The sequence below is a fragment of the Streptopelia decaocto genome (assembly GCF_964273445.1).
Source record: "Streptopelia decaocto genome assembly, chromosome: 3".
Lineage (NCBI taxonomy): Eukaryota > Metazoa > Chordata > Aves > Columbiformes > Columbidae > Streptopelia > Streptopelia decaocto.
Window position 1 is genome coordinate 82,839,856 of NC_138656.1, and position 22,445 is coordinate 82,862,300.

The following is a 22,445-nucleotide window of genomic DNA, read 5'->3' on the forward strand; positions in this document are numbered from 1 at the left end:
TTCAGCCCTGAAATACTTAGCTACATGTCACACATTCCTTTTCTGTAGCCATAATAAAAGTTTTACCTCAGTGACCAGCAGGCCACTATTAGCTACAGTAAGGAGGCGAAGCAATGCAAACTGCACTTACTTCTGAGAACATATGCAGTGCCTGCATAATTATGCACAACCTTGTGCAAGAGCAACTGTTGCCAGGCATGATGTTTCAAATATAATGAATGTTTTTGCTATTACCAGTTTAGATTTTTTTTTTTTTAATTCTCAGTTCCAATAAATCTTATGTTTGTTAAGGCACAAGGTGACTAAAACATGTAAATTAAACATCCAGAGTAATTTTCAATTTTTATTTTACAGTATTGAGGCTGCTGTGGCTACTTTTGCTCAGGCTAGACCACCAGGTATTTATAAAGGTGACTATTTGAAGGAATTGTTTCGTCGTTATGGAGATGAAGATGATGCACCGTCACCACCTGAGCTACCAGAATGGTGCTTTGAAGAGGATGAAGAGGAGGATGATGATGATAATGGTAAAACAGGAGGCCAAGAATCAGAACCTGGATCATCAGGCTCTTCCTTTGGCAAGAGGAGGAAAGAACGTCTAAAACTGGTATTTTTTTATTAGAACTTAATATTGGAATTTTAAACTTAATTTCATAAACTCATTGTCATCAGTTACTACATAATACATGCTGCAGGAGTGTCAGTGCTCTGGCAAATGAGGGCCAATAGGATTGTCCCTAACTGGTAAAACCAGGTAGATTAATTGCAAACTTTTATGTTTCCTATATGAACCTTGAAATATAATATACAGCGCCTCAACTATTCCAGTTGTAACAATGACTTAACATTTTTCTAATATAACATTTAAGTATTTTAAGCTTGATTGGAGATAGTAAAACACTTTTAAATTTTTCACTCTGTCTTTGGAGTTGAAGTGTTATGGGGGAGGTGTGTAAACAGTTTTTATTTATTTTTGTAGCTAGGTGGATGAAATTCAGCATTTTTTACATTCAGTGCTCATTTCGGTAAATATTCTTACTTTCAAAAATTTTGAAAGATTGAGAATTGGATTAGGAAAAAGCAAGATGAGCTTAAAAACCCAAGGCATATGGGTTATGATGTTCAAAGCTGTTTAAACTTCATAACGATAAGAAATATGACTGATCACTTACTCTGATTATTTTGACATAAATCTGCATAATTCTGATGAAATAAGTTACCATAGTTACTACACTATGGAACTAATACTCAAGTACAAAGAATATTCTTGTATTAACTGAGGAGTAATGGTACAGTTCTCTCCAAATTACTTTTTTTTTTTTGATTTGCAGATAAAGTAGAAAATTGCTGAGGGCAAAAATAGATTCAGTTCTTTTTGCATAATGCTGAATTATTTTACTTGTGTGCTGAGGTGTGTTTGTTTGCAAACACTTGGAAATCCTCATATGAAATATGCTGCGAAAATGCATTTTGTTATTACTGCAGCTGTTCAGCATGGTTTACAGATGAAGTATGGAACAGCCTGAAAGGAATACAAAATCTCATCCAAAGAAGCAAGATGAACTTTGAAAACTTTCAAATAACCTATCAGCTGAAATAAAAAATTGTCTACACTGTAAAAATCCATAGTAAAAATATATTCAGGGGGATGGCCACTACCTCCATTAAACTTGCAGTAAAACTTTGATATCCAAAAAAATTTGTGTCAGAACCTCAAAATGGTTTGTTTTAATGCATTAGCAAATGAGGTGTGATGGCGACGTCCAATGAGGGCCTTTTTTCAGCAAGTATAGAACTAAACTGGTCCGTTTAACAGGAATCACAATAGTGACTTCCCAGCCTTTTTCTTATCTGCCAACATAGTTTTTTGAAAGCTGGAAGCTAAATTATACGAATAAGCATATTAATAACTAAAAGTTAATTATGAGATAGATAATTCATGAAATAAATAATCATCTAGTTAATATGCATATTCGTATAATTCAGTTTTGCAGCTCTGGAGGAACATTCTTTGACGTGAAGAGGAGGAACGGGGAGAATTCTTTACCATGGTTCTTGGCTGGCAGATTGGACTGCTTCTTAACTAGTAGATGGATACAATCTATTTGTGATTCGTTGTAAATATGCGATCTACAGGGGGAATGATTACCAGGTAAATACCTCTTGCTTAGATTTTTTTAATTTACTGTCTAGAGGGCTAAATTTTCAGCATTACAGCTGATTTCCTGCAGCAGATGTTTTCAGCATTCTGAGACTACTCCTCCTGTGTATGCCTAGGGGTAGAGACAGCGTCCAAATAGAGGTGGCTGGTGTGATAGTGATGTTATGAAATGTTTTCATTTTGACCCAGATCTTCATGGGGATAGAAGAAAAGTTGAGGGGTAGAGGAGGAGACGTGTCCCAGGCATCTTGCTGGGAGAACAGTCAGAAGCAACTGCCCAGTTCGCTTGTGCTCTCCATTTCAGAAATTCTCTCCCAGACAAGAGAAACTTTACTGCAGCATCTTTCACTGAAACTTCCATGTTTTGATGTCAAAACCTCTTGACAGCCTTTCTTTGCTGCACTGCAGAAGCTGTGGGAACTGTTAGGACATAATGCCTTTAGAGTTTTGTTTGTCACCGCTGAGAGTAGTTGACAGGTAACAGCAAGTCTGTTTGCTGCAGTCTCAGATGCTGCACAGGAAATCCAAACAAGTTTTGACTTTGTCAGCGTGTGCCATGGTGGTTGTAGCATCGAAGCAACATTATTAGCTGACACTTAGAATCTCACCTCAGGAAGATAAAACATCTTCAGGACAAAAATACTTGATTTTGCAAATAGGACAAAAAGTTACAGTTCTGAGCCAGAACCTTCAAACTTGTCATGGGTCAACTGGATCTTTTACCATTTATTAAGGAGTGCCATCTGTTCTAGTCTGATGCAAGCTGCATATTTCGAAGGCAGTACAGGGTATAGTATGTAGAGCTTTTGAAATGGGTGGTTACATTTCAAATAGCCTGGAAGAGACGGTAGCTGTTAATGATTTTCTTCATGATTTTGAGGGCAGGTGTCTTATAGTCATCTATGAGACAGAGGGAAACCACTAAAGCTCATGGTTGTCACAGTGAGGTTATTTATTATTTAACCATCAAAGTACTTTGTTTCTATATATTAGTGACTTTATTTTTCTCTCTCTAACCTACTTTTTTTTATTTTTTCCCCAAAGTTTAACCCCTATACTTATTAATCTGTCTGGGGGTGTGTCTTGATGGATATGGAGATATATACTTGAACACTGGTGTAATTTGCTTTTAGCTTTCTCTTTTTCCACATTAACAGCCAATTTGTTCACTTTTTCCCTATAGTCCGTGTTTTTTATACTTCTGACCATTCTTGTAATTCTTTGTGTTCTATCATGTTAACCCATGTTTTTTTGAGACTGCGGTGCCTGAGATTGAACACAGGCCTCTAGTTGAGGCCATCCTGGTGCTTATTAGGGAGGAATTGATTTTAGATGTCTTAAGGCTAATACTGCTGTTTATATTTCTCAATATAATTGCCTTTTATAAGACAGAATAATACTTATTCAGCTTTTGGTCTCTTGCTGCCTCTTTCTTTTTCTCTAATTATCTACCAGTGTGTGTTTCTATAATTGCTTATTCCTTATTAAATGTAGAACTTTGTTTATACTGAATTGCACAGTGTTTTTTTCCAGCTCATTCTTAAGGATAACACTGAATTCTTAAACTACCATCACAGTCTGTATCCCTGTTACTAAATTCACGGATGTCACAAAAATAAGAATATGGTGTTAGGAAATCTAGGGAAAATAAATTAATTCTCTTAAACCAGACCCGGCAGATCCTCCTCAATGTTTTCTTCCATTTTGTTAGTGAAACACTAACTCCTCTGAACCTGGTTTTGAAACAGGTTGCTCTTCTGCTTTCTGGAAGTTACATCTGCCCCATGTTTTCCGAGTTCCTTTATGAGAACAAGACAAGCAAACAAAAGACAAGCCAAGGGAGTTGTTACCTCAAGAATAGTGCAGAAAGTACATGGACTTGGCTCAGTTTTGGCACCTTATCCAAGGAAATGTCCTCATGAAACCTGGTGGGCTGAGTTCTCAAGATGGATACCCAGGTGCCTCACCTTGTTTTTGCAGTGCTGTGCCTTAGCTAGTGAATGTACTTTAAGCCCGACCTTATTCTGTGAAAGCCTCTTCTGCTGTGCGTACAGCTGTGGCACTTTTTAAACTAGCATCCCGGTTGAGTCTCTGGATAACCACGTTGGTTATATTCTTAGGTTGTAGTAATCAATCTCTCCCCTTACTGTCTTAATATTGCGCATTTTCCTCTTCACTCTGTGTCTTCAGCACTTTGCTCTGTTCCTTGCTCTCCCCAGTCCTCTCCTTCTTTAACAGCATTATAGGGAGCGGTTACAAGGTACCTAGCCACGGGAAGCCTGTATGAAAATACAAAAACTTGGCTTGTTTGTCCAGTTATAAGGTGTACTTGTCTCCTTAATTCTTTAAAAATTGCTCCCCAACATGATAACGGATATGTATATATGTAATTATGTACATCAAGCACATGTTGCCTGTGTGAGAGAATGTGTGGTGTTTGGTCAAGTGTTTAAAATCAGTAAACAGTTAAAAGCTGTTAAAATAAACAAAGCAAAGTTACTGGAGCCAAATTAGGATGTATCATTTCTATGTTATGAGAAGCTAATACTTTTGTAATTTTGAATAATGCATTCTAACTTTTTCACCATATGGAAAGTTTTCTAAATTGCTTAAAATCAAGCCTGAGAGCAGCATGTAGATGATTTCTGTTTGTAGGGAAACTTGACTGTGCTGTGCACTCTGACATCAGTGGCTTCAAAACCAGTTGTGTATGTGCATAATCCCCTAATCGGATAATCTGCAAGAGACACTTCCAAATGGCAGGCACCAATTTCATGTGACTTCTACCTTTCTGGGAAGTCTTTCCTGTTGCCTACCCATTGCTTTGATCTTAGCAGTCCATACTGCTGGCGCACTCTGACATTATTCTGAGTAGCGAGGCACAACCATCTTCTTTTATTTCTTGGTGCTCTTAACCACTTACTCAGAACTCAGCCACTCGGCTGGCCAGGCAGGTGTAGATCTCTGCCCCTCCCTGGCTGTCACACCTGCTGGTGCCCACGTAAGTAATATAGGATAAGTGACACACTGAAAGCCTGTGGAGCTAAAGGTAATTAAGGTTATCTTATTTCTTTAGGTTATTCTGTTCTCAGAATATGATTTGGTGATGCAACCGAGCCAGTCTTAACTGAGGCAGTCTGTACTGAAAATAGCATTCCTGCTTTCCCTGCGTTCCTTCTGCTTCCCTTGTGCTGGCACTACTGCCAACTCATCCTATGGTGACCTAGTTTAGGATACTAATTTGGCAGAAAATTACTAATTTGTGGTCGTATTTTTTGCCAGCTTGGTTCCTAGGCTTGCTCAAGAGTGTAACAGGTGAGTGCCACGGTGTATGGAAGGAGAGAGAGCAAAAAGGCTCCTTTCCTCAGTAGTATGCAGCAAGAAGTGTTTTAGAGAACAGATACGAAACACTTGTATCTTTGCAGGATTTGTAGCTCGACAGGTGGAAACTTTATGCTTTGATCTTCCTCGTCTGCATTGACAATTTATGTGAGATGCTGTTGAAATAAGTCTGGTTGATTTGGGATCTCTATAGAACTCTTTAATTATGTAGCTTTGTAGACGTGATGGCTTTAATGTGTTCCATTGTGCAGAATAACTTTTTATTTTGCTTGGCATCAAACTTTTTCTGGAATAGACAAGTTATTTCAAAGTTTTATTTTCAGTACTCTTTTATTCATCTCTGCTGAGGCTTTTCTGTGGCATTCAGGAAAGCACCTGCACTTTTTTAACCTGGTTGAGATTGAGAATAAAATTATGCAAGTGTATTTTTACACAGATATTTTGTTACGAACCAGCCAATTATGTTCTCTCTTTTGTTAAGAAGTTTGTCCTAGATCAACTGAGACCCCTTTAAGTTGCTGCTGCATAAGTACATTAATTCTTTCAATTGTTTTCCCTATAGTGTAAGTTTTAAGTTTTGAGACATACAACATGATAGATCACCCAGGTGGAGGTAAAATCCATGTAATTGAACTTCTTGTACTGGAATTAACCATCTAGTTCTGATAAAATTAACATCTAATTGAAAACATGCATCTCAGAGATTTGGACGGAGAAAAGTAGGACTTAATGTCTTCATCTGCTGAGATTTAAAAACAAAACAAACCACTGAAAACTTCGTGTCTAAAGATGTTTCCTAGTGACTTAATTCACTAATTAGCAAGCTACTTATGTTTACCTCACTTTAGATCTCTACTGTTAGTTAGCAGCTCTTACTTTCCATGAATCAAGGAGAGCACGGAATTGTTGGTCTAGAAATACTATTCATGTATTAAAAATAGCATTTAACATTTCATAGGTCAATTCTGTCCTTAGTTTCCAGCTTACTTATTTTGAGGCCATGCTTTTTGACACACTTAAAAGTGGTGTCACAAAGGCTTCTGCCAGAAAGAGTTTTGTGACCTTCAATGCGCAGTGATTTGCTCCAGGCTTAGGTGCTGATTCTCATCCACAAATAGATGTCTTGCACTACCTTGTTAGTGTATAATATTCTGTGTACTAAGGACAATTAATTTGATCCACGCAAGTTCCATATGTGACCAATTTACAATTAAATATCTTGTATGAGTGTACTTCCTTTTTAAATAAAAACATTTTAGTTACAAATGAAAAGTAATGACTTGCACTGATACTGTAGCTTGATATGGGAACTTTCTTGACAGTACTAGCTAAACAGTGCCTATCCCTTACTGTTTACCTCCTTTTAATTTTTTCTTTTAATCATTATTCACTTTTTTTGCCCCTGTAAATAACCAAGTTCCTGGGTTCATAATATGTCCCACCAGTGAGTTTACTGGCAAAGCTCAATAGGGTGGTATTTGCGGGAGAAACTTTAAGGAATATTTAAGCTAGTATTGCATGTGAAGGTTGTGTTGTAAAAACAACTTTAATCTTGTATTGACATATTCTGATCTGCTTTTTGAAGGCCTAAATACTACTTTTTGTTTGTTTGCTTTGTTTTATTTAGGGTGCAATTTTCTTGGAAGGAATAACAGTTAAATGTGTGACCCAGGTGACAACACAACCAAAGTTAGGAGGAATACAGCAAAAGTGTCAGCAGTTCTGCGGATGGGAAGGGTATGAGAACATTTAGAGCTTGTGTATTTATACTGTCTAGAAATAAGTGTTACATTTCTAGTTTTGCAGAAGAAAACAGCTCATTTGAAAAATGAAATAAGGTGACTATGTTTGGATGGATTTTTTTAAAAGAAAAAGCAAGCCTCAGAAACTCTCAACAGTGAAACACGAGGGTCTTGCATTGTACTTTGAAATGGAATGATCAGCTGTTGGTACTAAGAAACAATAGTCTAGAACTGCTTTTCTACTGACATGACAAAATGTTTTCACATTAATTGTTGATGTGCAAATTCCAGATGTAGTCTAGTCTAGGTAATTGTGTAAAACTTAGTGCGTGCTTAAACAATAGACATATTTATACAACTGCTGTTACCCTTTAGTCTTGAGGTATAATACTGATTTTTATAGCTAACTTGAATTTGTGTCCAAATTAATGAGAACATTGGTTTTAATGTCTCCAGTTCTGAGCTCCTTTCCAAACCTGATGATCCAGGGCGTTGCTCACAGTGCTTCCTACCTTGCTGATGCTTGTAGTTCTTCTAGTCCTTGTAATTTTAAATTCAAATATCTCTTCCTCCAAATTTAAAACTTTGAAATTCTACATAATTTAGTGTTTTGTCATAAACAAATATCCTTGTTCTTATCAGATAGGCATTTAGTTCCTCTTGCAAAATACCTTATTGGAGATGTTCTAACTCATAGTTAACCTTGCTGCAAGTCTGGTACAAGTTGTAACTTCAGTGCAATGTAAAAAAATGTATTGCCTTGTGTGACTATCTATTGCAGAATATTAATACACATGGTTCTTTTATTTATATATATATATATATATTTTTATATATATATATTTTTTTTTTTTTTGTAGATCTGGATTCCCTGGAGCACAGCCTGTTTCCATGGACAAGCAAAATATTAAATTTTTGGAGCAGAAGCCATACAAAGTTAGCTGGAAAGCAGATGGAACTCGGTAAGTTCATTTTAACTGAAAAAGAAACACCCAGTAAATTGGGTAGATGGTTTGTATTTTCTCAGGAAAGTGAATTTGCTGGTACAAAGGACAAGGCATATTCTAACAACAAAGCTGACTCCAGAGTTGGTTTTTTTTTTTTTCTGTTTTGGTACCCAACATTTGCTCAAATTTGTGGCCAACTTTATTTTTAGCAGCTGTTCTGCAGACTGACTGTTAAATGTATGTACTTTTATTCTTCTCCATGACCCTTGCCTCTCTGTCTGCCAAGACTTGCCACCAAGGCCTTAGAATAATCTTAGATAAAAGTAAAGGTTTGTTAAGATAAAGAATTTGTTTCGAAAAGCTGAATTAAAACTTCTAGTTGATCCTTCAGAAGCTGGCTAGCATTAGCAATCTCATGTCTTTTTTATTCATACTGTGATCTGATCCTTTGTTCGAACTTGTAGTTCTGGTCAGCCAAAGAGTCAGTAGTTTCATCTTCCCTTGCCAGTTCTCTTACATACATTGTTGGAGTGACTTTTTTTTTTTTTTAATAACAGGATACAATCTGATTCGGTTGCTGTGTCAACATCTTCAGTGCTGTTATTTCTAGTTGGAAATGACTTCTTGTATTTAATTTCTCCAGTATTCTCATGTTAGCATTTCAAAGTAGGAGAAATGCCATACATCATCTACCACAGAATGGCAAAACACTTTTTTCTCTGATTTTAACTGGTTATAGATCGGTCTCAACTGCATGAAACTCAGTTTAAGCATGTGCACCTAGTATCATTTGCTATCCTTTTGTTGCTTTGTCTCCTATGAAAAAGCCATGTCATACGGGGCCTATTGCCTCTACGCCCAGAAGCTTGCATGAGGTATAGAAAGTTTTGCTATTCACATGGAAATAAACCCCAAATGTTAGGTTCCCCATTTCCTTGTATTCTTGCAAAGAGTTACTGTGGCTCTTCAGACAAACAAATCTTTCTTGAGTAAAGTTCCAAGCCTCCAAAATCATACTTACTTTCATAGGACTGAATATTTTTAATAGGTTGTTACATTTGTGAAATTACAACCATTTTCTTCAGGTTCTGGCATCCTCATCAGTGGGGATTGATACTCTAACCTTCAGGTTTTCTTTAGTATTTCTGGTTTCAAAACTAAAATCAAGAATCCCAGATATTAATGGAAATATTTTTAACCCATGCCACTCATAACATTCAGATCACAATCTTCCTTTTTATTGTGGGTGCTATCTTGATGTAATTAAAAATGTAATTTCTTACATCATAGTCAACATGTTCTTAGTAACAGGAAGAATTTAAATCATGTGATCCATTTCATTAATTTCAATAGCTTGATTTTTCTTTCTAAAAGGTATTCTTTACATACAGTAGTATTTAAGCAGTTGTAATCTGCGCTAAATGCAATGACTTTAGTTTATATTCGCTTATGAATAAATTCTTAACCTGCTTTGACTTGATCAGAGAAAGTGCAATTACAATTAACGTACGTGTGGTAAAAGGGGAACTACTATGCTCATTTGTGCAAGGTGCTTTAGGCTAACAAGGGAGTTCAGTGTTCTACATGTGTATAAGTTAGAAGGCATCCGTTGTGTGGGTGAGATGTATGCTTTCAAAAGGAGAAGGTAAGAATTTTTGTTTTCAGACTGGTGAAGTTAAAATACTGGTTTTGTCTATAGATAAAGGCAAAAGACGTTTTGTTTTCGCAGTGCAATAGAAAGAATTCTCCCTTCCGTATGCTGAGGTAACAAAGTTTTGATACTTAAATCAACAAATGGTGTAGGTTGTCTTCTAAAGTTTTTCCTTCATTCTTTGTTTTGTTAGGCTTGCTATCTTTAGCAGCAGAAAGGAGTATCTTAAATAATGAAAAGCCTGGAAAAAATGGGGAATTAGGTGTCTTACTGGAGTTGCCAAGTGGCTCCACATGGAGTCAGTCGGGACTCAGCACAATCCAGTCAGACTAAGCTGTCTCCTGTAAAAAAGACCCTTCAGGTGTCTCTCATCTGTGGAGTTTGTTTTTCAAGGGTTTATAGCTTGAGCAGAGCACGGTGTGAAAATACACAGTAAGCTTGCACTCAGTATGGCAGAAAGGAATTACTGGGAATATTTGGCTTATTAGCGTTGACTGGCTGTATGCACAAGCACTTGGATAACGTGGTGCAGGTGTTCTCGGGGTGCGAGGTTACAAAAACGTGGTGTTGGGAGGTCCAGGATTATTCTCGGAGAGGTACAGCGTATTCAAAAGCTGCTGAGCCTAAACAAGTAAACTCAGCCAACTTACACTGACCGTGCAAAGAGCCAGAGGAAGTCTTTGCATTTAGTATGCTTTTAATCCACATTCCAGATAGACTGTCGATTGACTTGACTTATAAAACTATGAAAATATGTTTAGAAAGTATGAATGTCCTATACAGCTCAGATATCAAAAAAGGCAATCCTTGCCTTTTCCACAGGTCAGTCCTTCAGGAAGCCTTTGTTTTAGGGTTTGGTTTACACTAATATTTTAATATGCATTAAAGACAGTTTACGTAATTGCTTTGTATAATTTAAGCCTATTGCTTCGAGAAATAGTAATAGCAAAAAAAAATTCTGTTTTAAAAATAATTTATTTACAGAAGACCATTTGATATTAAATTAGGGAGATAATTGCTTCACCTGTAGTATCTCTAGTGTGCATTGCCGCTGAACAATAATCTGTTCAAAACTGTGGGTCATTAGCTAATACATACTTTTTTAGTTTCGCACTTTTATGTCTTAGAACAAATACTGCGATGCTGTAAAATTACAATTAGTGCTATTCTATAGGGTTGTAAGCTATTTTTTCACATTTCTTTTTCTGTTTGTATATGAAGAGTCTTTCTTTGTCATATGTTATTAATCTGGAAAATTAAAGTCTTACGGGATATTTTTGTTTTCTCACTCAAATGTACAGGATGCAAGCATTCTGAATACTAGAATAATTATATAGAAAATAGTAGTGCACCTGGGAGACCACCTTTTGTGAAAGAAATGAAAGTACACGTGTAGTTTCTTGTAGGAATTTTCAGTATTTTGAACATTCTGTCCTGTGCTTTCAGAGTTCTAGAATGGTGGTGAAACAGAATGGATAAAGAATTAAACTGAGAGAATGAAATAGTTCTTTTAAATGTTCTCAAAAACATAATAGCTAGTAGTTGATTATGGAGATGCACAGACTGATAGGTACATTTAGAGAAGAAAATGGTGCTACAAAGATCCAGTGTTAATGAAATTCAGCCGAAGGCATGTTGTGAAGGAGAGATTAAAGATGAAAACTGAGCTATTATTTGGACATTTAGACACTGTGCATGATAGCTACCCTAATCAACGATGAAAAATGACTCTGGCAGTTTTTACATTGGACGTGCTTCTAATTATTTTGTTGTTCTCCAACAATCCGGACTCCATATGCAATTAAACAGATTTTCATTAATTATTCTGAATGCGTGTGTTGACAGGCGTGACCTTCCTGAGTTTAAAATTAAGACATCAGTTAGCAGAGATCCATTTATGGATCCCCTGCTTGCTTTATCTGGAGATGAAACCGCTGTCATCAGATATCTCCAAAGCTATTCTGTTAAGTGTGGTTTAGATGCAGCAGTCTAGGGTTTGCCTATTACAGTATTATTTGCCTTGCATACTTTTTTGTTTTGTTTTGTTCTCTCTCTTTGCTTAAAAAAGCAATGCTGTTTCATCAACCTGATGGGACTTACAGAAAAGCACATGCTTAACTAATAACTTTGTATTATATTTTCTCACTTAAATAAAGTACTCTTATCTCAGTTAATAGCAATATTGTCTCAGTCAGAATACTTAAATTTCACCATTGTTAAATATCTGCATTTTATTCCTGCAGCAGTAGTTTCCTCTAGAGGTTTCGTGGCTGAAGCCTTTATTTGTAGATTGTCTTAACTAAGATGTAGTGTCAGTAATTTAATGGAGGACTTTAACTTTTCTCCAAAGGCATCTGCTATTCCTAGATTTCAACTGGAGCTGGACTTCCACCCATCTGGTTTAAGAGCCATGTTGTTGTTGGGGTTTTTGTTGTTCAGTGGTAGAACAGTGCGTGTTTTCTTGCTTTTAAGAAATTGTTATATTTTTCTACTCGTATTTTTTTTAAATGAATTTCCCTAAATGAAAGAGCTTTATTTCTCATCTTGCATTGACTAAATAATGTGAAATTGATTAGTTATTTGACAAGGATGCTGTAAATTATTTTGGGGAAATCTGCTGAAGCAGTATCTTACATGCTTTTGTAAATGTGTGGGTTCTGAAGCAGTATCTTACATGCTTTTGTAAATGTGTGGGTTCTGAGTCCGGTGTGGGTCAAAACTCATCCTCCCCCATTCTGGAGCCCTAACTTGAGAATCTTTTGACTTGCCCTTGCTTAGTCTGTCCTGATTCACAGAGTTTGTGTCTCCACCATGGCCTTGCTCGTTCCCTGCCATGTTTCCAGAGCCCTTGTTCCCTGAGCACCATGAGGTTTCCTTCTGGAAACTGTTCTCTCCAAAGGAAAATACAGTGTCAACAAGTACTTCTGCCCTCCTGTTTCAAAGCACCTGTTTGTGTAAAGATGTGTACATTTGCATCTCAGGTTTAGACAGATTAACTTTAAATTAAAAGAGTTTTGAGGCTCAGTTAGCATTGCCTTTCTCTGGAAAAATATTTCCTTTGTGTCAGCCATTTGTGTGTATGGAAATATTATATGCAACTCACACCATTTTGGGGAAAAACACCTCTAAAATCGTATTAGTTTAAATTATTATTATTAAAAAAAAAAAAAATCACTTAAGCCTGCAGCTATTCTGACTGGTTTGGTGTCAATTCCATCCTGTATACTTATTGGAACAGCTGTCACACCTGTGGTGTCTTAAAAATAATTTTAATGCTAATCTATTCTTAAAGCACAGAAATCCAAAAAGCAAATTCCCCACTACTAAAATCATGCCTTTTGGCTTTGTTGAGATGAAGTACACGTCGTATGTTAACAGTAGCTACAAGGTATGTACAGCTTTACAAATGGATGCAATTTTGTAGTGCTGTGTTTCCCAAGTAGTAGTTGCTATCTGAATAAGGTAATTGTAACAGTATGCTCAGGGCATACTGTATGACTCTCTATTATCAACGTTGTACTGTAAAGTGATTAACCCAGGTGGTTAGCGGCTTGCTGTATCCCCTGACATGTCTCCCATTAATGGTGTTTGTAGCAGATGTTTGTTCTAATGAGCGGAGCTGAATGTTCAGACAGGAGTGGGGTGGTAAAGTAATGAGACACCACTTCTTAAAAAAAGGCTGTTAGCACTAAGAATAATAAAAATCTTAAAAATGTCTGTGAAAGAATTCAAATTAATACAATCAAACAGGACAAGATTTTATGATGGTAAATTATGACCAGAACTAAATGCAAGCTATTAAGGGGTGTAAGTTATTTTCCTACATTTGTATGAGCACCTATTTATTTTTCATATCTGTGCACATGCAGTTTTAGTAAAAATGAGTAAATACGATCATAATACTATGGCTGTTCAATTATGGTAAGGCAGCTATTTAAAAAAATACAGAACAGAAAGTTCTTGCCAAGGGCTATTATATTTGAAAAATATTCATGCAAATTTGATGGCTGGTGGATACCTAAATGTGAACAAGTAGATACAGAATGTAAAGCAGCTCTCTCTGAATTGCTGCTAATTGTCTAAAAGGTGCTTGTAACAAAATAGTTAGGAACGTGTCTGCAGTTAGTTATTTTTTTAATGATTAGCAAATTACATTTTAGAAAAAAAGGCCTTTTGCCTAAATAATTCTCGTTTTGTTGGTATCATAATACAAAACAAAAATAGCAGCTACACTTGGCTGCATGATAAAACTGGTGGCCAAATTTTTGGATTGTGTTTATTAATCAAATAATTTTTATTTATCCAAAGTATGTAAGTTACTATGTTATCTAACTTGTGATAGATTCCCAGGTTTCTTTAGTTTAGCTTTTTGTACAAATAGAAGAAAATGTCTTTTTGTGTTGTTTTGTTAAGATCTTTAAAATTATTGGCAGTTGCAGCCTCTTCAGATATATATACGTGACCATTACCTGGAGAAAGTCTACTGAGTGTGACTTAAGATAACTTTTCATGCTGTAAAACTGTAATGAAGATGAGGCAAAAGTTTCTCCCTGAATCTGCATGGCTAAACACTTTTTTCTTTCCCTATTCTTTGATACTTTAGATGATGAAGTGAAGCTCACATGCATAGCTGAGAAATTGCAGATATTTAATATGAAAAGTTACCCAAAAGTCATTCACAGCAAGAGTAACTTGTGAAAAAGTGATCATTGCTAAAGAACAGCTCTAAAAAAATTGAGAATACTGAGAAACAGATTTTGTTTTAGAAATTAAGAGGTAAAAGATACTAGCCCAGAATTAGGTGGCAAAGAAGAAAAATGATAGCCTGTCTGAAAAGGATTAAAGAAGAGGTAGTTGAATGGGTTCATAGAAAAACTGTTACCCCTGAGAGACAGGAGGAGGTTAGAGAGAAAGTTGGGATGATAACTAGAATGAAGGAGGACAGAGAAGATTGGAGACTAGTACTAAACCAATTAAAACCCAAAGCTATGCACTTGACAACTCATTATTAAGGATAAGAGACTGGCTTGTCATGAGCAGAGATGTAGAGAAGGGAAAGTTTGTCTCCTGGAAGCAAAGGTATTAATCATAGAATCATTTTGTTTGGAAGAGACCCTGTTGATCATTGGGTCTAACTGTTAACCTAACACTGGCACTAAACCATGTCCCTAAGGCCCTCATGTATGCATCTTTTAAACACCTCCAGGGATGGTGATTCAGCCACTTCCTTGGGCAGCCTGTTTCAACACCTGACAGCCCTTTCTGTGAAGAAATTTTCCTAATATTCAAGCTAAACCTCCCCTGGTGCAACTTCAGGCCATCTTCTCTTATCCTGTCACTTGCTACTCAGGAGAAGAGACCAACACCCTCCATGTTACAACCTCCTTTCAGGTAGTTGTAGACAGTGATAAGGTCTCCCCTCAGCCTCCTTTTCTCCAGGCTAAACAGCCCCCATTCCCTCAGCTGCTCCTCATCAGACTTGTGCTCCAGGCCCCTCATGAGCTTCATCGCCCTTAATGTGGAGTTGAACTTGAAAGCGACTTGGTTGGGAATGAGAAAGAAATCATAGATTGATATTTTTTTTTTTTCTTTTTTCTGATTGGTACAAATGACGTGCAGATTCTCATGGATGTGGAATTTTATGCCCAGTATTGGAAAATGCTTGAAATGGAAGTTTACACAATTCGATAGTGTATTCTTTCCTAATTTAGAGGAGGGGGACAAAAATATAGAATGCTGAGATTTGATAGATGGCTTCAGAACTGGTGCTAACAGGGAAGTTTAGGGCTGTTAGTTACCGGAAAGCATTTGTGAGTAAAGATTCTTTCTGACTCTAGATGGCTAGCGGATAGGTGAATTGTTATATATTGTGTTTTTAGTGTCTTGTCATTTAGTCATGTTTAGGATTATACATGTTTACGGTCTTGGGGTCAGGAAGGAGTATTTGCCTCCTAATAATAGGATGGGGTGAAGAACCCACATGAGAATCATTTGGACACTTCTAAACCATTCCTTCTTTTCCTTTCCCTACTTCCTCTCTCCACTTATCTTAAGAAATAGACTTAAATATTTATCAGTTTTGCACCATTGGTTGGTAATGCTGCGTATCCCTTTCTCTGTCGTTGGGACACATTTCTGTAGTCTGAAATTCTAAAGGACAGAATTATTCAGGAGCTTGGACATGTACTGAGCAGACTTTTCAGAACCAAATGGATATTTTTGTAGGAGTGATGGGTTTTGTGAACAACTGGGCTTTACTCAAGTGGTTTCGTTCCAAGTTAAATGGGCTTTATTCAAACCATGTGCTTATGTAACTGTCAGTAATGGACAATGACTCGACTGTTGAGTGCTAATTATACCTTGTTTGTGTGTGCAGGATGGTTACTTTTCAGACATTTGTTATTATTTTCCTTGAATATCTCAAAGTAGTAGTTGCAAACGTTTTTCTATTATTCCTGTGATATGATGAAAGTGGAATGGTATTTAAAGAGAAGACTTGGAACAAAAACCTTAGTTAAAAGGGTAAAGTGACTGCTGCTATTCCCTTATTCCTAACTCTGCAATGTTTTGTTGAATGTAACATTTTTAAGGTCTGGAAGGGGGGAAATGCAGTTTCTGTTTGCATGGTGTAGTCCCTCATGGTCTTTATCATGATTTTAACTAGTTCTTTGAGAGAAAACAAGGTCACCCATTTTTAAACTAGTTCTGTAGTTCTGTTTCTACAGTTGGAAGAACCTTCGTTTAGGATGAGTCTGGAATCCACTGATTTTTTTCACTGAGTTTCTTTTGAATAATATACTTAATTGAAGGTAGCTTATATTTTGTCTGGAAATGTAAGTTGTAAAAGTTATTTCAGTGGTTGTAATAAAGCTTCCCCTGCCCACCCCCCCCCTTTCATCAAGGTTAAAAGCTATAAATAGCTTTTATAGACTACAAATACTAATCCATTGTTAGGAAGCTAAAAGTTTAGCTTTTAAATGTGTAATGACAACATAATGTCAACCTTCTGCAAAAGTATATAAAGATCATATATATATGATTCTGGATTATGATGTATAAACTGCTTTTCTAGTGATAAGATGGGATGGGGAGGCAGGAATGATTTATTTTGAGACCAGAAAGCTGGGATGTAAGTCTTCGCTCACTCTACATCTTAATAACTATCCATTATAGTTATGTTGGGCAGTGAATTTAGGATTACAAGCCTGATACCACCCTGTTTCCCACAGCATTAGGAGCCATCAATATTGTATGCTTGCATTTTTAATTGAGCGTGCAAAAATAAAACTTTGATAAATTGTGGTAATATTTAGGGCACTTTCAGCATATTTAGTGTGTCTCCTGTCTCAAGGTAAAGATGTTCCAGCCCACGTTGAAGAACCTCCAGGGCAAGGTGGTCTCGTCATCTCCACGCATTGACGTGTTGTCAAAGGGCATGTTGTCCTTTTCTCTTTTTTACCTCTTGTACAGGGAATGAGAGCATGCTTAGACTTTCTGGCGATCTTGCAGCAGGAGAGGAGTTGTCAGATTTTGGTAGCCAGGTTCATGGGCGTCACCAGGTAACTCATTGGTTCTGTTTAATTGCATCGATGATGAACCAGGAGAGGTCTCTCTTGAGTGAGAGACTCTAGGTCAATTGAGGCAGCACAGGGTGCCATAAGGTGCTAGGCTAATGTCTGGAGCTGTTTGGCTTGGTTGAAATTGTTTTTTTTTTTTTGTTTTTTTGTTTTTTTTTTTTTGTTTTTTTTGTTTTGTTTTGTTTTGTTTTTTTATCTTAATGTTGCATTTGGAATGGATGGTTTGGGGTGCTTTTTGGGCAGTGGTGGTAGTGATGATGTATTTATGTATGTATGTATTTATTTATTAATAAGGTGCATCCAGATCACTTTGCTGCTTCTCCATCTCCTGAAGTCTGTTTTTAAATCCTTCAGTCAATATAGAGGAATGAATGAGTAGGTGTGACAGAACATGTCTCCTCAATCTGGATCCAAATTGACTTGAGTGGCTGAAGAAGACATTCTTACTCTAAGTTGTGGTTTCTCATATGTGCCTGCAACAGTGTCAGGGCTGAAAAGAAGAGGCAGAAGGAAGGTGGTTTTTTTTCTATCCCTTCCTTAAGTGGTTGAGGAGCACTGCTGATGTGATACCACAGAGTAGCTCTGTTTTGTGAAGCAGCAGGCTTGATGCTTCACAGTTCTGAAGCATTTGACAGCTCACAAAGTTTTATGGTCACAATTCTGAGTTCTTTGAAAAGTACTTCTTAACTGATTATTCATATATAACTATTTGAATATTTGGACAGATTGTCTTCTAAGCAAGCTCTTTATAAATAGTTAATGCATTAAAATGCTTATTATGTAGCTTGTGCTATGAATACTAATCTTGGCGTCTTCAACTGTAGTCCTAAAATGTTCCAATTAGATCAAGATAAATGGTGTGCCTCTGAGTGTACCTGATGTTCAAGCGACAACTATCAGTGATTACTGGTTTGTTTATTTATTTTCCTTTCTACCAGATCACTTTGGATGGTGGAACTGTGTGTCCTGTGCTACCGATTCTCTCGGGGGGATTATGGACGCATCCATGAAGTGTAATGGCTTAATCTTATTCAGGGAGGAATGACGTGCAGTATATAAAGTTTAACTATGCAAATACCTAGGGCAGCACTTTTCCTTGGAGCTGAGCTTCTAGTCTGTGAGCACAAGTGGCCGTTCCCTTCTGTGACTTGTGCCTGGGATGTGCTCAGAAGTGACCCAGCACACATTCCGGCATGAGTCACTTCAAAGTTAATGAGAGGTGTTACGGTTCTCTTGCTTGGGTAAAGGAGGAATGAAACTACTTGTCATCTGATGCTAAATTAATTTGGTTTTCTTTCTTATGCTGTTGTGTGACTCTTTTGTTTTTGTTTTCTATTGGTCCATTGCTTCAGGCATGAATTTCCCTCTAAATCTCCAAGATGTTTTCAGACTAAAATTTGTGAAGGAGGGATGAAGTCAAACAAGTTTAAGGAAGCTTGGAGCTCAATATCTGTAATAAATAATAATAATAAAATAAATTATAAGAAATTTAAATAGTTCAGTCAAGCTTGAGATATAATTTGTTCCTTTAATCTTATAGCTTTTAAAAAAAGTAATCAGAACGTTATACTGTACAGTTGTTTTCCAATAGAGTTCCTCCCTCTAATGTAGAAATGTACTTTAATATGTACTTGACTGCTTAACATCATTAAAATTTGGGTGAAACAAAGAGAATGTAGTATTTAAAATAAATCTCTTAATATACAGATTCTATTATTGGGTCACATATTTTCTAGTTAGTTAACAATTCTTCTTTTGTTCCAGAAATGACATAATGTACTATAAGAACTCCTAAATATGTAGTAGTTGTGGATTAATTTACCCTTTGTTGTAGGTCAAATAATGATAACAAGATGACTTCAAATTTAACCCGTAACATTTAATATCCTTTTAGAAATAACGATACAAAACCCCCACAGCACTCTAACTTAATTAAAACCCTGGAAAGCAGTCAAGAAAAACACTGTGACTGGATAGTCTTTTTTAACCTTGCTAAATTCTTGGTTTTGCCAGCTCTGTTGCAGTGTTTCACATTCTAATAATACTTCAGATAGAAAAAGTAGTTTTACATTAGTTTTGAATTTGCCATCTGTTAAGTTAATTAGGAATCTTTATCCTTGATTTATAAACCAGGAAAAACTAAAATTTGAACTCCGTCTAAACTATGATACTTTATTAGGAGAAATGGTAGCAGGTTCCACAGTTCTTGAGCGTTTTTCCATGCTCCATAGTATTACTGTTACCTCCTTTATTCAAAAACTGACTCGCCTACTAATGCTGGTGCACACAGTGTCCCAGGCGAGGGGATACCCATCAGTTGTATAATGATGCAACAGTAATTCTGTATTATGCACCATCCTATTAGTTATGTAACCTAATGATTTATTTGCTGGAGTTTTTTTGACTGCAGATGCATTTCTGTGCTCTCACTGATTTCTAAAAAGTAGCTGCACTGTCAGCTTTTTCAGCTGACAGAGTTAATTTAAGAAGCTTGTAAGGTGGGCAGGTGTGGTCGTATCTCTCCCTGTGATGTTTGTTACTGTAGTTTGGGACATTCTGAAGATATCTGTAGTAAATATTGTCATCTGCAAATTCACTGCCTCCCTTTTGATGATTTTCAGGATCATAACACTCAGGAAAAAATCTTCCGTGGACCTTGGGTTGTCAAGGGGAGCAAATGAAAAGGGAAACTTGCATTCAGATTTGAAAGGAAAGTGGTGGCAGACAGTGATAATAGTAAGAATTTATTTTTGAGTGATATAGTGGTTGAGGAGACTGAGGAATAGTAAAGATGATGGAGGCTGAATTTCTGTATAAGCTGTGGGGTATCTGTTATCCCGCAGTGCTCAGTTGCACAAAGTGTAAATGTGCAGGGAATACCACCTTAACAAATTTTGTGGAAATGAAGTTCTGTGGTCTCACATAAGCAGGATGAACTGATGAATATCAATATCTCCAGTACCTGGAGATATTTAAAAGACATGTAAATGTGGCGCATAGGGACACGGTTTAGTGGTGGACTTGGCAGTGTTAGGTTTTTGGTTGGACTTGATGATTTTAGACGTCTTTTCCCACCAAAATGGTTCTATGAATATCGAAATGAAGCATAGCTCTTGCAGTATGATATATGTGGTGATCAGTAGGACAATTATTTTTTTCCATACTAGCATCAAGTCATGGCAGTGATAGCTTGAGCAAGTGATTCAGAACATGAAGCTGAATATTGGGAAACTTCTAATTTCTCAGGAAATTAGACATTGGCTTAGCAGATATGCGAGGATAATTTTCTGGACTGTAACATGAGCACTGGAAATCACTCCTTGTTTAGGAAAAATGCAAAATAGAATTGGAGGGATAACATTTTCATAATAGCTGAAGGATAAAAAAGTGTTATGGAGTTCAGGTTTTCAAAAAATCACAACAGGTTTGTTAAGGTAAACTTCTGGGGTATTGCTGAATCTGCTGCAGATACCCAGCCTGATCAGAGCTGTCACTATGAGCACACACACTTTAACACCTAATGCAAGCTGAGTGTCTAAATCTCCATTGGTGTAATATGAGTTTAGCCAACACAGTTATTGAAGCCTTGGGAACTATTAATTTCACCCTAAAGTAGACACCTTACAATTATGAAATTAATCAGAAGCTGCATTGTACCTTCTTTTGAGGGTAGAGAATTGATGGAGAATTTTCACTAGTGACAAATCCAGATGCTTCTGAAAATAAATGGGGATACATGAGATAACATTTGCTTACTAAACAGCAGCCTGGGAACACCATATTTTAATATTCAGGAAAAAAAAATCTTGATTGTAGAGGATAAGTTTGGGTCATTTATAAAAAGACTTAGCTTTAAATTTAGAATATTATGATTGTAGTGAGAGGTAAAAATAGATCAATATTGTACTGTTCTCTCTTTCTAAAATGACAGATTTGGATAAGTCGAGGGAAGTAGTTAATAGAATCAGAAGGACTGAGGAACAGAGTCTTCAGTATAAATGAGGAATGGCATTTCTTGTGAGTTCAACCATTTTGGTAGGAGTTGAATTTGTTTAGCACATAAAGGCAAGATATTTTTTTGACACAAGACTAGTGGTAGATCTCATGCTTCTGGACTTTGACAAAATTTTGGTTTATTGTAGAGACTGAGGCTAATGAAGATTGCTAGAATGGTAAGATAGGTAAAGAATGGATTGAAAGAAAATGGCAGTGGATGGTTTCAGAAGAAAATATATCAAAATCCACAAGTGGAGAACCTGAATATTAATTTTATATTGTCATGAATAATTTTGAAACAGAAACCGACTATGTTTGTCAAACAAATGAGGGAGACAAGCCACTGATTTCACTGAGGAGCAGAATAATTAAACTGTAAGTCTATTTAGTCGTAGAAAATGCAAGGTCATGAATAAGAAATATTGGAGCTGGAGGCTGTTAATTGGAAATGAATGTCAGTCAGAATCTAAGGGTTATTTTTGATTTAAAATACTATGCAGACTGTTGATAGCAAAATTTAACTTAGAAGTATGTGAGAGAAATACGAAGTGTATATTCATGTGTGAAGGTATATGAAGGTATATTCAGAGCAGGTTAACTTCCAAAGGCCTATGTGTGTGTTTTTTAAAAAAATTATTTACTATTTGGGTTATTAGTTCAAATAGATAATTCTACAGCTGCCTATCTGTAGCTGTATTTCTTGATGGCTGATACCCTATGCACTTGTGCAAATGAAAACACGGGTACAAGTTTGAAAGTGGTATTTGTGTCAGAGCTGTCAAGTGTTCCGATTAAAAAGACATTGGTTTCCTTTTGTTCACACACTGAAAATAATGAGTCTTCACATAACTTAATGTGTTAGTGTCCCTGTATCCAGGCTTTGTCATCCTTCAGGAGACAGAGTTTGAAGCAGCGACTATTGCCAACAGCAACTAACAGAAGAGAAGAAACCAAGCTGAGCCTGCCCCATGTATCGGGACTTTGGGTGTGTTGCTCCATCTGCCACAGGCCAGCTTCAAACTCGTCTAA

General features: G+C 36.6%; 1 protein-coding gene across 1 annotated transcript in view; it reads left to right on the forward strand.

The window, feature by feature from the left end:
- RNGTT (RNA guanylyltransferase and 5'-phosphatase) overlaps nucleotides 1–22,445 on the forward strand; it is a 182,644-nt gene that overhangs the window by 21,317 nt on the left and 138,882 nt on the right. The window contains exons 6-8 of the mRNA XM_082048859.1: nucleotides 355–607; nucleotides 7,131–7,240; nucleotides 8,106–8,207. Of these exons, the coding sequence (XP_081904985.1) occupies nucleotides 355–607; nucleotides 7,131–7,240; nucleotides 8,106–8,207 (465 nt within the window). The remainder of the gene's footprint in view (nucleotides 1–354; nucleotides 608–7,130; nucleotides 7,241–8,105; nucleotides 8,208–22,445) is intronic.